Source organism: Mesocricetus auratus, unplaced genomic scaffold (assembly GCF_017639785.1).
Source record: "Mesocricetus auratus isolate SY011 unplaced genomic scaffold, BCM_Maur_2.0 Super-Scaffold_4256, whole genome shotgun sequence".
NCBI classification, from domain to species: Eukaryota; Metazoa; Chordata; class Mammalia; order Rodentia; family Cricetidae; genus Mesocricetus; species Mesocricetus auratus.
In genome coordinates this window covers 16980898-16994457 of record NW_024429182.1, presented here as the reverse complement: position 1 = coordinate 16994457, position 13560 = coordinate 16980898, and the positions used below count along the sequence as shown (strand labels likewise).

Genomic DNA, 13560 nt, shown 5'->3' with positions numbered 1-13560 from the left:
GACAGAGACAGACAGAGAGAGACAGAGAGAGAGAGAGAGAGAGAGAGAGAGAGAGAGAGAGAGAGAGAGAGAGAGAGAGAGAGAGAGACCGTAAGGAAAGGCCTGCAGCATAAGTCCATGGGACTACATTTAAAAAATTATTTTCTTGGGCTGAAGAGATGACAGCTCTTCCAAAGGACATGGGTTCAATTCCCAGCACCCACTAGGTACCCTCTTCTAGCCTTTGTGGGCATCCAGTACTAAACATTGTACACAGACATATATGTAGGCTAAACACTCATACTCATAATTTTTAAAGTTCTTTTCCTCAATATTTTAGTTCTTATCTCTCCCCAGACCTCTCTCTTGCCTTCCTATATAGTACAGGGGCAAGCCTCTCTGCTCTTGAAAGGGAAGCAGCCACAGTAGGATCCAGAGGAGAGGAGGCTTGGGAAACAACTTTGGAAAGCAGATCACTTTATTGCACTGTTGAGGGGCCAGCATGAAAATGTGACAGAGAAGGCAGATTGGAGTCATAGAGGAGCTGAGGGAAGAAAGGTCCTGGACCCTTTGAGTAGCCGGCTCTGATTCCAGAATCGGGCTCAAAAAATCACAGACTGAATGGTTTAAGGCCTTGGGCCAGGCTCAAGCCTAGGTAGTGTCAAAAGTCATTCTCTACAGCAGGAGTCTCAGCCTTCCTCAGGCTGTGCCCCTTAATACAGTTCCTCAGTGTGACCCCAGCCATAAATTATTTCCTTGTTACTTTATAACTAATTTTGCTACTGTTATGAGTCATAATGTAAATACCTGAGTTTTCCCATGGCCTTAGATGGTCATGACCCACAGGTTGAGAACTGCCGCTCTAGGCTTCTACCTCAGAATCTAAGCGAAAGGCACTTCACATCTGCCACTCACCACCCAACAGCCCACCCGGACTAACGCTGACACAGGAGAGGCTCCATGTTTAAAGGCCAGTTCCTTTCTTGATTTTACTCAACACCCACACCCAATTCTCATGTCCATGACTTGTTGAAAGAGTGAACATCAACAAATTCTCTTCAAATCCCTGGGGCTACAATAAATATGGACAGAGGCAGAGGGAAAGCACAGTTAGACTCTAACTCCAGAAGGGCAGACTGAACTAATGACACTGTTCACCCTCTCTGAAGCCATCTGAATAGAATAGCCCTGTGTAAGACATCCTGGTGCAGGCCCCTTGGACTGTCATATTAGGGAAAGTAAGAGCTCACTCTCTGCTTTACCTCTGAAAGCACCCAGGGTAAGGCCAGGTGGGCAGGCATAAAGAGGTAAGAAACAGGCCCTCTGCTGGTGTGGAACCAAGGCCCCAGCGTCACATACCTGGCAGCAAGGGGAGAAGACTGGGAGAAATAAGCAATCTGTTGAAAAACTCCCCCTTTCCGCTGCCAGGCTTAGGCCTGCAGCTTGTGTGCGATGGTGAGGACGGCCTTCAGGACAGGCATGAAGCTGGACACCTCGCTGAAGCTGCTGCAGCCCGCCACCTGGGCATGTACTGCAAGCCCCTGACCAAAGCTGCCTGCATCCACACATCGCGCAACTTCATGGAGCCCAGCCAGGACGTGCGGTGAGAGCTGCGGAGGGATTGACCATAGGTGAGAGGAGCCTGGCCCAGCCTCAGCTCAGACAGCATGGAAAGGGTAAGAGACCCACGTTCAGGAAGATGGCTCTGAGTCTCATAGCAAAGGGACACTGGGCTTCCTCTGACCACAGGTGGCAGTGCAGAGGCACTAGGCAGAGGAAGTCAGTGAGGTACTTACTGTCCCCTCACAGAGCTTTTCATATAGACATTCTAGACGCTGGGTTGCCTCATCCAGCTTCCTTTTTGTTTTCTGTGGGGAGAACAGTGGATTCTGACCCCACCCCCAAGGCTCATCCTATACAGCACTATAAACATCCATGAGATACAACAGCTAGGATGGCTCAGTGCTATTTCCTTTATTTCACAGAGACCCAAAGATGGCAAGAGACTTGCTCTGGTGACACAGCTAGTGAGTGAATGGCAGCTTTCTCCCGCCAGCGCCACCCATTTTCCAATATGCTTTGCTGTCGTAAGTCCCCATGCTCTTTGATCCCGCTATTGAGAAGTGGGATTCAGGCAGACTCCAAGCCCTCCCCTACTTCATTTGGACATCAAAGAAGTACCAGATAGAGCCAGTATGTCCCGGACAGTAAGGGAACTGGTTTCCACGAGAGGCCATAGCGGCCTGCTGAGGATGTGAGGAGGCACTGTGGGAAGGCTCAGACTTACCAGGTCAGTGGCAGACAGGGAACAGCGCTGAATAAGCGCCTCAAAGCTGTCCTTCAGGCACTGGTGTTCTGCGGGCAGCACCTTCCTCTCAGGAGGCAGTTGCTGGAGTTGTTGATGGGAACAGTGAGGAAGGACGGAAGGCAAGCTGTCCTCATGGCTTCCCTAGGCTTAGTCACCTGTGACTCAAGCTCATGCTTCCATCAAGGCAGAGCTCAGAGCCACCCCTCCCCTTCTCTGCAGGAAGGACACCCTCAGCTCAGGGTCAGATAATCTGGTTTCCCTGGAAGGCAGCCCAGGGGAGAGGACTCACTGTTCTTGTCACCTGCAGGCTGCCTTCTCTTGGGGCTCCGGGAGGAGACCAGCTCGCACTGGAGACCTGGGGCTGAGGCAGCAGGGCCTGTGGTGGTGGCTCAGGGCCAAGGCACATAGCTGGAACTGTAGTCAGTGCTGGAGGCATAATTGTCTCTGGCAACTACCGAGATAAAGAAAAGCATGTGAGCAAACCTTGAGAGGCTCCAGGCTCTGGTTTTGAACAAGAAACGGGATGGTGAAAGGGAACTGGAGAACAGGAGGTGTGTGCAGGGGGAGAAGGGGAGTTGCTGAGAGGTACACACTAACTCGGAGGAGTAAAAACCGGAAGGGTGGAGTTCTTAAAGAACTAGAAGGTGGGTCACCAGCTAGGGAAAGAGGCGGCAACCTTTTTCCTCGGGAGGTTTTCCTGGGTAGCTGGAGCAACTTGCCAGGCATCCTGGGATCCTAAAGAGCAAGACATGGGGGATTTTAGGGACATGGTCAAGGACCTTGGAGATGTTACTCTAAAAGCTGGAAAAATTATTTTAGTTAGAGTCTGCCATACCTCCCTCTGTAGATCAGTCATACTCCTAGCTGACAAAGGGCTTAGAAGAAAAGACTCACAAAGTAGTGGTGGGATGGGGAGAGAGGAGGCAATGACCCCTCCCCCAGAAGGAGCATGGAAAGAAGACTGACCTGGACGAGGAGTCAAGATGCCGGTGCTCAGGAGGCTACTGGAGCACAGAGCCCCTGGCCCTCCAGGAGGGTAAGCCACAGGAAAACTGACAGGAGAGGCTGAGGGCAGGGAACTCAGAGGGCTGGGACCTAGTGGTCCCATTGGAGGCCGAGGGAATAGTCTAGGAGTCTCAGGCAGGGGGTTAGAGCCAGGCTGCATGATGTCTGGGGATGCCATGAGTGGAGGGGGACCAGAAAGAGGCCATGTTCCAGAGAATCCAACCGGGTTTGCAGCCTGAGCATTTTGTCCTCCTAACAGCTGAGGCTGAGATGAAGCTGAAGGAGAATAGAATTAGATAATTTATCATCAAACTTCATTTTGGGAGAGACTCGGAGAATACCATCCAGAAAAAAATCAGCAGCACAAACACGGCGAGTGAGATGAGACACACCTTTAGTGACACCTAGGAGGCTGAGACACGACCTTTTGAGACCAGGCATTTGAAACCAAGCAAGAGTCCATACCAAAAAACAACTGTAAACCCACAACTAACAATAACAAGGAATCATTAGTACATGCAGAGAGAAATCTGTAATTTTCAAAGGGCTTTTTAACTGTAATCCTTATTTGACCCTCAGAACAATATTAGCGAATTGAAATGTCTTTGGTATATTGCCAAAATTACAAAGTCTTTAGCCAGAGACAGAGACAAAGACAGAGAGGCAGAATATGAGGAGGGATTCAGTAAAAGACACTATTAGGAATTCAGACTTTAATGTCAAAGGAATTTTCTCAAAAAAAAAAGAATTGTAAAAAGTTATTAAAAAGACAAAACAAGTTGGGTATACCCTATAATTCCAGCACTTGGGGGGAGAGGCAGAGAGACCAGTTTAAGGTCATCCTTCGCTACATAGCAACTTTGAAGCTAGCCTGGGGTACAGGAGACCCTGTCCCCAAACAACAGTGCTCTCTCTAGGGTCATCAGCATGGACTGGGGAAGCAGTATGTCTGTCTTTCCTGAAACCTCTGTACTCTGCCAGAAGAGAGCTCCTCTTACTCACCAGGCCTTACTCCAGGGCCAAAATGCAGAGGCAGAGTTTCCTGGGGCCCAGGTACCCTGTAGTCGCCTGTAGACTGTGCCTGTGAGCCCTGAGAAGGGCTGAGGTGGAAGGCTGTGAAGGGTGTCACTAACGATGGCTGAGCTGTGGCCCTTGGCCTTGCAGATGGAGCCGGGACCTGTGTAGGAGAAAAGGGTCAGGGGCTGGTGTGATGTGGTGTGGCATTTTCCCATGCCCTGTCTCTGTAGCAACACCAGGGTCAAGCCTAAATTCTTCAGTACAAAATGCCAGATGTTCAGCCTCCTACTTCCCACCGGTTATTCCTTTATTCGACTCCATCCCAAGATCACAACCCACCGAAGTTTCATGGGCTCCTCAAAAGGCTGTTGCTTCCTCTTGTTTCGGTGTGTTTGCGCTTCTGTCCCTGTGCCTGAAGTAGACTTAATGTAGCCATTCCCTTATCAAAATAACTTAACCTTTAGTATCCAATCAAGGGTTCATGAAATGCTTTAACACACATGGCAGAAGGAGAGAACTGGTTCCCACAGGGTGTCCTCTGACTTCTACACACGCAGTGTGATACACATCTGCACACATGCACGCATGCGCGCGCGCACACACACACACACACACACACACACACAGAATTTCTTTTTCTTCTATATATTCCCATAGCACTCTGTCATACTGCAATGTTGGCTATTCTGAATTCTACTACATTTTTAAATACATCTGTGGTGGTTTGAAAGAAAATGACCCCCCAAGGGAATGGCATTATTAGGAAGTATGGCTTTGTTTGAGTAGGTATGGCCTTGTTAGAAAAGTGTATCACTGTAGGGTTGGGCTTTGGGGCCTCCTTTGCTCAAGATATACTCAGTGTGGTACACAGTTTATTTCCTGTTGCCTGTGGATTCAGATGTAGAACTCTCAGCCCCTTCTCCAGCACCATCATCTGTCTGCATGCCCTATGTCCTGACATGACGATAACGCACTAAGCCTCGGAACTATAAGCCACCCCCAATTAAATGTTTTCCTTTATAAGAGTTGCTTTGGTCATGATGTCTCTTTGCAGCATTAGAAACCCTAAGACAATATTTGTCTTTTCTCTAAAGGAACTACTTGAAGGCAAAAATTATAGTCTGTGTTCTTTATGTTCTAAGATTCTAGTGTTTGTTCAATAAACAGTCATAAGAAAAATAACTGAATCTAGCATGGTTCTATGAAACTGGGAATTTTCATCTGGTTTTGTTCACTAAGGTATTCCAAGTGTCTACAACCATGCCTGTTACATAAATACTTTTCAATGGATGAATAAATGAATTAACAGATAAGTTCTTACCTGGTGAAGAGTCTGGGATCCCATACTATATGATAATATCTCTTTTGGGTGGAGGGTAGTCCCTATAGCAACCCGGGGAAAAGAGAAAGTGGGAGCCTGCTGGCCCAGGACAGCAGAACCTTGGGCATGAAAAAGTCGATCTCTCAGCTGCTGAACTGCTGGCTAAAATCATAATAAGGAAGAGCGGTTAGGAAACTAAAACAAACAAATGTTTTCCTACAAGCCTGGCCTCATTCAGCAAACTTTGGGTTGCTCTCTATATTCTGTAGTAACCTGAAGAGACCCAAAGTTTCCTAATCCCTGCTTTCTCCCTGCTGGGAGTACCCTTAGGCACTTCTCTTTGAAGTTCAACTGCTTTCACCACAGGAAAGCCTCCAGAAAAATCGGCCTCTTCCCTGGTGTGCCAAAGTGCTTAGTGTAACCTTCTCTTATGGCACTGTACCTTTCAACATGATCTCTCCCAACAGATTGAGAGCTGCCTAAGGGATCTTATTTCACCCAGGAGCTACAGCATTAGCATAGTGCCTAAACATGGATGTGCTTGGTGTTAGATAAATGAATACAATTAGATAAATGAATAGCCTTTGTCATGGCCACTCTCACCTGGATGCAGTCACTGGGTAGGAAGCTCATGGCAGTGGCTAGGCTGCCCTGGGCTGCCAGGAGGCCGGCATACTGGGTAAGCCGGTAGGCTGTGGCAGGACCTGGGCTCATCTTGTCAGAACCCTGCAGTAGCTCCAAGCTCCTGCGAAGGACGATCACCTTCTCCATCAGGTCCTGTAGGGACAAGGATGCAGGTGATCAACACCTTTCCAAGTACATCTGGCTCTGTCCAGGTAGTTCACCCAGGAACACCATACCATGGAAAGGAGAGCCCCTGGACACACCGTGGTGAAGGCGACAGACAATCACTGTAAGAGATGATAGAGGAGGCCTCAATTCCTAGGCCATTAAGAGTGGGATCAATGGGCTGTGTCTGGGTCTTGAATTCTCTTCTTGGTACGTTTATTCCTTTTTTGCTATGTCATCAATCAGATGCTATTATACTAATCATTTCATGTGAGCCTCTGGTCTCTCACACATCTATGACTTCACCATCTCTGCTTAACCACAGAGCACCTGATACAGTTTAGATCCAGAGAATGCTTCCCAGAAACTATATATCAAACATTGAGTTGACTTGTATGATGAATGCTTGCATGGGACAATTTTATGAAGACTCATACCCAAGCTTGGCATCCTGAGAAATAAGGCATCAGACACTGAGGGCTCTCTGCTCTTCGCTAACACGTGGCTCCAGCTTACCCACTTCCCTTATGTGCATATGACTCACTTCTCTTAGCTGCATATCCCTGCTACTAGTCTCTCCTATGAGCCCCGAGGTGGCTAGAACTGCAGAGAAGAGGTACCTGCAGAGCCATGGGGCATGAGGCTTTTGGGAGGGATTTTGCCCAGCTGTCTACTAGCTGCTCCACATTTCCCGAGCACACGTAGCAGAGTCTAGCTTCAGAGGCGAGTGCCCTGCCTCCCTCCTGCTCCATTCGAGTTCCCAGCATATCTGTGGAGAGAAGCAAATTTGGTTAACAGCACAGCTCCCCTGTGCCATTCTTCCTTCACATGTTTGGGAACAAGTGGACTTCTGTGAGCTCTGACACAAGAGTCTACAATGGCTTTGATGCAACCCAGGGGGATGGAGAGATGGCTCAGTGGTGAAGAGCACATGCTGCTCTTCTAGAAGGCATGCGTTCAATTTGCAGAGCTCACGGTAGTTCACAACTATCTAAAACTCCAGTTCCTGGGAATCTGTCTACTTCTGCCTTCCATGGGGACCAGGCCTACACATGGTACATTCACTTATATACATACAAGCAAAATACTCATACACATAAATAAAAACAAAAAGAAATCTTTTAAACAAAAGGTAACTCAGACTAACCTAGCTCTATAGAGAAAGGCAAGGAACTTGCCACAAGATGTAACATAGGGGAAAAAGGGAACATATCTTATCTCCAGGATAAGAGATGCTACAATCCCTGTCTCCTGGCTGAGCCCTGCCTTCCAGAGCCCAGGCTGATTGATACTTTGCCTCCTTCTTGCATAAGGCTGTTGGCATGTGCTGAATCACACCTACCACATAGCTCAGGGAATTTCTCTGGCCCTGAATACGTCAGTAGCAAGGCCAGGGCTTCTCTCCAGTTCTTCAGGCTACAGGCACATACTAGGTCTTTCCAGTTCTTCTTTACAACACAGGCTAGAAGCTGTACTGGGCAGAAAGGGAAAGAGACCCTCGGTCTTCCATCCAGCACAGTTAGTAGGTATCACAAACAGGGATGTTCTAATAAAGTCACTCATGTCAGAACCCATCCGGACTAGCAATGAAGTAGAGGTTGTTAGAATAGGGAGATAGGTGGACCCCAAACACTAGTCCCAAGATGGGTCTCCACTTGTCCAGACCCAAGTGATCCGCCCCCTTTCTTCTCCTGCATGATGGGCAGTACCGGAGAGATTTTGGTTCTCCTCTTGGCCAAGTAGTGTTCTTGTGTCCACTTCAGCAGCTCTGCTCCCCCAGCCTGGGCCAGGATGATGGCATCAGCAAAGCGTTCTTCCTTCATACACAGCTCCACAGCAGGCCGCAGTTCCCCAAGGAGCAGGGCCCGGCTCAGGAGTCCATCAGTGTCTACACAGAGGTGCCTCACCCCATTAGCTGACCACCACACACTCACTTCTTGTCCCTCAAGATCTCAGAACTTCCCCCTCTGGTTTCCAACTTTTCAAATAAGGCAGGATGTGACGGCTTCTTTCATAGTGTGTTTGGAGGCCTGTCTGCGAACTCTATCTCTAATTCAGCCTGTCTGGTTCCACAAAATTCCCAAGTTTCATTTCTGGGCAACAAAATGTAGTGTCCCAGGGGTGCCCTGGTCCAACTGTAACTTTCTAAAATAGGACTCAGAACACAGAGGGAGGGCCTTGTGTACAGGATCTCAGGCATAATGTATGCTTGCTCAGCATGGGCAAGGGTACAGTCCTTTTAACAAGAAAACTAAGGGATGGAAAAAGGCCTCAATAAGAGGCCATCCACAGGCAGCACCCATCATTAGACTCTGACTAGAGACGGCACTAGCTGGTACAAGACCCACCCACAGATGAGATTTTAGGTGGGAGGCAGGAGGTAATAATAGGCTGCTAAAACCAAACCCTCTGGGCCCACTGCTTCCCCAGGGTCAGGGTACCTTCTGTGGTGGGGATCTCCCATGGAGTCATGTTCTGTGGAAGCAGCTCATCAAAGAATGCTGAGGATGCAGAGGCTTCCTCGGTGGTGTGTTTGGAGGCCTGTACACGGAAGGACAGATGTCACCATGTAGGAACCCAAACCAGAGAATAGAGCGCATGCGCTCACCAAAGCTCTACTATTTGCACCCTAGTGCATAAAACTAAAAGAGTGTGAGGTGGGTTTGGGAAGAACTCCTCGGACTCTGTGTCCTACCCTGGCCTCAAGACAGCAAAGACTTCTCTAGAAGCCTCCCGAGAGCAAATGGAAGGGGCAGCAAGGACTGTGTTCCCTAAAACGCAGGTCTCCTATGCCACCTCCAATGGGGGGGCAGGCCTCTTACCATACCTGGTGGCAGAAGGCATGTGGTCTGTCCCTTTTGAGGTCAACTGCCTCAAGCTGAGGGCTTCCCCCTAACTGCAAGTCACTCTTCAAGCATGTGTCCACCTGTGAGGAGAGCCTTATGATAGCACTCTTCGGGACAGGCTCCCTAGAGCCTTACACCCTTCCCCCAGGCCCCACCAACTACACTCTTCAAGATCCTTCACCCTCTTTTCTGAAGAAAAGACAAATTCCAGGAGGTAAAACACACATCTGTGGCCAGGTGACCTGGGGCAGCTTCCTCCGGCAGGATTATTTGCTTACCTTCTTCTGAATCTCATCTTTGCTGAACCCTAACAGCCTGAGGAACTGCAGCCTAGAGTCATGCTCAAAGGTCACCTAAGGAACAGGAAAATGCAGAAACGCTTCCATTAAATGAAGGTGAATGGCCCTTCCTGTCCCATGACGAACATTTTACAAGTGTACCCTCAAATACAGTTCCCTCACGACAGTGATGCTGCCTCTTTCCTTTCTTCCTCAGATCTGGCTTTTGCTGGCCTGGGAACAGCATTATCACAACCCTTTGCCACTTCTAAATAAGAAGTGTACCTTCAGTTGACTTCCTAACTCAGTTACCCTGGCAACCTGATGAGAGTAAAACATTGGCTGTTTTGAGGCACTGCTGCTTGTAATTGATTGGCTATTGCATCTGGTCTGGAACTATGCAAACCATGGACGCCATGGCAGGGTTTTTTCTGGCTTCACGAACTCTGGGGTCTCTGAAACTGACCCTTGGCCTTTCTGCCTAAGCAGCTCTAAGTCAGGGCACCTTACATATCTGCTTGTGTCTACCTGGGTCATCTCCTTGCATCTGAGCCGTGTGGGGAGCTAAAGGGAACTCTGAATTGCTGCATGAGAGATTTCACACAGGAGAGAGCCACTGGCCCTGCACTAGGCTGTGCTCCTGGTCTCTGGCCCTCGGAGGAGACTGATGCCAATCGTAACCTGCAGTGGTCTTGGAGTCTAACCGCAGTTGAGAAGACACTGGAAGAAGAGGCACAGGTATAGTGCACAAAGTCACCTCCCACTCCCGGTCCCAGACACCAAGGGCCGAGAAGCTGGGTCAGCTGACCTCCAACTTTTGTTTCTTCCACACTGAACAATGGATTCTGACTATAATCTTTCTGACAATCTCGCCTTCCTCCTCCTTCCATGCTTTTCCTTGGAATGGCTCTCCGTACTCAGCTTCAGAAACCATCATGATAGACAGCTCTGAGTATCTTAGTTTACATTAATTTATTTATTTTGTGTACATATGCATGTGAGCACATGTGCTTTTATATGTGTTCACATGTAAGTGTGTGTGTGTGGGTGAGAGAGAGAGAGAGAGAGAGAGAGAGAGAGAGAGAGAGAGAGAGAGAGAGAGAGAGAGAGAGAGAGAGTGTGTTGGGGTACCAAGCCTCATGCATGCTAAGAAAGTACTCTGTCACAAGCTAGTTCTCACGTGTGCTGGCAAGCACACACTCCTCCATGTTATAATGACATAGTGAAGACTGTAACTCCAGCCCTGGTGCTGCCCTGGGTTACATCAAACAGGGACCTGCCCTGGGTTACATCAAACAAACCCTAAAACTCCTTATGTTCATGTATCACTCCAATGAATCTTCCCTTTGTCATGATACTATGAAAGCATTTTCCTTAGCTGGTAAAATATCCTGGACATCAACAATAGCAGCAACTCCCACCCTCCGACATCTTTTCAAGTGGCCTTTGAGCCTCTAGAAAGGGTAAAGGCAAAAGAGCCTGTGTCCAGAGAACACCGAGTCAGGGGATGAGCTTCTTGAATGGATCACAGGGTGCTTGCTATGTCTCCTGGAATTGATGAGGGCTGGAGTTCTGGATCTTTAGAGAAGAGCAGGCAGCCTTCAGGCCTCCTACCTTCAGGAACTGCCAGAGCATCTTTTCACATGGCAGTGAAGCTTGCTGAATCTTGCTCTGGCAATAATTAAGGAGACTTCCAGATCCCAAGGCCTCCTGCAGCATGACTGACCGCGTCAGGAACTCTGATTCTGTGACGACTTGACTGATGTAGACAGGGCGGGGACAAGGCTGTGGCAACTGCTCAACAGGGATGCTGGGGAGGCCAAAGGTAACCAGCTTTCCCCCAAACTGGTAAGGAAATGTAAGAAAGGAGAACATTATACTTTCAAGCCAATAGCCAAGTTAAGATTTCAGAGAAGACTACCTGTTAATCAAACCTTGGGTAAGTGTGGTAGTTTGAATGAGAGCAGCCCCTATATGCTTATATATTTGAATGCTTGGTCATCAGGGAGTAGCACTACTTGGGAAGGACGGGAAGGTGTGGCCTTGTTGGAGGAAGTGTGTCCTCAAGGTGAACTTTGAGGCTTCAAGGGCCTAAGCCAGGCCCAGTGACTTTCTCACTTCCTGCTGCCTACACATCTGGATGTAGAGGTCTCAGCTACCATGTCTACCTGCATCCCACAATGCTCCCCCATGTTGATGATAATGAACTAAGTCTATGAAAGTGTAAGCAAGCCCCCAATTAAGTGATTTCTTTTATACGAGTTGTCTTGGTCATGGTGTCTGTGCACAACAATGGAACAGTGACAAAGACAGATGGAAAACCAATAGGAAGTTTCTAGGATGGAACAGGATCAGGAATTGAGTCCTATAACAATCTGGTTTTTTTTTTTTAAATTTACGTATTTATTTTGTATAGTGTTCTGCCTGCATGTGTGCCTGCAGGCCAGAAGAGGGCACCAGATCTCATTATAGATGGTTGTGGGCCACCATGTGGTTGCTGGGAATTGGAAGAGCAGTCAGTGCTCTTAACCGCTGAGCCGTTTGTTTCTCCAGCCCGTCCTGTAACAATCTTAACCACCACAAGATTAAGATGTCACCACTTGGTACTCCCTCTCACTTCCCACCATTTCTCAAGCACCTAGAGGAAACGAGGTGGTACTATCATAGGCTATGTGTACCACCACAGCTAAGCTTATCTTCCCGCTCCTGGTCCAATGTCTCTCATACAGGTACTCTTTTTCTTACACCCTTTGTTAGCACACCTACATCGCTAGAAGTGCCTGTTAGCCTTTGTCTTTCTCCATTCTTCCAGTCCAAGGCTTAGAGCCTGCCCTATTGCTCACACAACCCTGTTGCTACTCCAGATCGTATAATGGTTTGAGAGACCACAGGAGATCACTTACCCTCCTCTGGCAAGCACAACCCCCCCCCAAATTAGGACCAAACATGTCTACCCCAGCATCTTTGCTCTTGATCATTTATGTGACTGCTCAACATTCCAAAAACGACTGGTCATCCTCACTTCTGAGCCTTTACCTACACCACTCCACCTGAGGCAGCCAGCCAGCCAAATCTGACACTTTACATCACGCAGATGGTACAAAATCAGAGGTTTAACAATCCTCTCTCCAAATAGTCCCAATCTTGGCCACACAGTGAAACTTCTGGGAAGCTCTCCAGTCAGCAGGCCACACCCAGACAATGACACCAGGAGCTGGGTGAGAGTAGCACCAGTAATTTTGAAGCCCTCAAGTTATTCCAATGTGTTACCAAGATTGACACACTGTTCCACTCCCTAAATAGTCATTATCTTCCCTCCTAATTCCCATTTGCTTAGTGAATTTTCTAGTCATAATTATATCACTTACAGAACAAACTTTAGAGCACGGCTTAGTGTTCAACAAAGTCATTTATTATAATTTGCATAGTATTTGACAGTGTTACAGAATGCTGGACAGGAACTACTACTTCTGTCTTACAAGTTAAGATACTGGTTGTTGATATCCTGGCATTATGCTGACCCCGCCCCCTGACAACTGGCAGGGTACTCATGCTGGCATTCAGGCAGGTACTTAGACAGTTCAAATGGCCCTGTGTTGCATGGCTATGTCATGACACATAAGGACTCTGTATCCATGTGCAAGCCTTCCCCCTTTTAAGCAAGACCTTCCACCTGTTCTTTCTCGTTTAATTTCTACTCCTGGTTGGCCAACACCAACTCCCCGCTTTGCTCCCTTTCACAATAAATTCCACATGGTTTGTGTTGAGTTTTGTGGTTCATGTTTCATCGCCTGGAGCTGCAGCGAACAACAACACTGATATCCTGAGGGGTTAAATGACTTCAGAGCCACCTAACTAGCAACAGAGATATGACAAGAACTCTTCACCTCACTGCCCCTGCCTTTTTTGTTGATGGTAGTGGTGTGAGGCATTTAAACCCAAGGGTGTGGGCATGCTAAACAAGCTATACCCCAGTGCCCACTCTCCTTCTCTTATAAAGTCATGCCTCATAACAAA

At 48.1% G+C, this 13560-nt stretch overlaps 1 protein-coding gene across 11 annotated transcripts in view; it reads right to left on the bottom strand.

The window, feature by feature from the left end:
- The window catches only part of Sec31b (SEC31 homolog B, COPII coat complex component), a 36656-nt gene that overhangs the window by 7126 nt on the left and 15970 nt on the right, over positions 1-13560 (bottom strand). For 4 of the 11 annotated variants that reach the window (XM_040743952.1, XM_040743956.1, XM_040743973.1 and 1 more), the window contains 15 exons: positions 11158-11388; positions 9544-9618; positions 9247-9345; positions 8861-8960; positions 8129-8307; positions 7762-7888; positions 7040-7188; positions 6234-6407; positions 5631-5792; positions 4295-4469; positions 2964-3568; positions 2577-2738; positions 2267-2368; positions 1776-1847; positions 1339-1589 (listed from right to left, as the gene is read on the bottom strand). In XM_040743952.1, coding sequence (XP_040599886.1) covers positions 1410-1589; positions 1776-1847; positions 2267-2368; positions 2577-2738; positions 2964-3568; positions 4295-4469; positions 5631-5792; positions 6234-6407; positions 7040-7188; positions 7762-7888; positions 8129-8307; positions 8861-8960; positions 9247-9345; positions 9544-9618; positions 11158-11388 — 2592 coding nt within the window. In that variant the 3' untranslated portion in view covers positions 1339-1409. Of the gene's footprint in view, positions 1-439; positions 1590-1775; positions 1848-2266; positions 2369-2576; positions 2739-2884; positions 3569-4294; positions 4470-5630; positions 5793-6233; positions 6408-7039; positions 7189-7761; positions 7894-8128; positions 8308-8860; positions 8961-9246; positions 9346-9543; positions 9619-11157; positions 11389-13560 lie in introns of those variants that run through there. The other 7 variants (XM_040743968.1, XM_040743959.1, XM_040743988.1 and 4 more) reach the window with 7 other exon arrangements.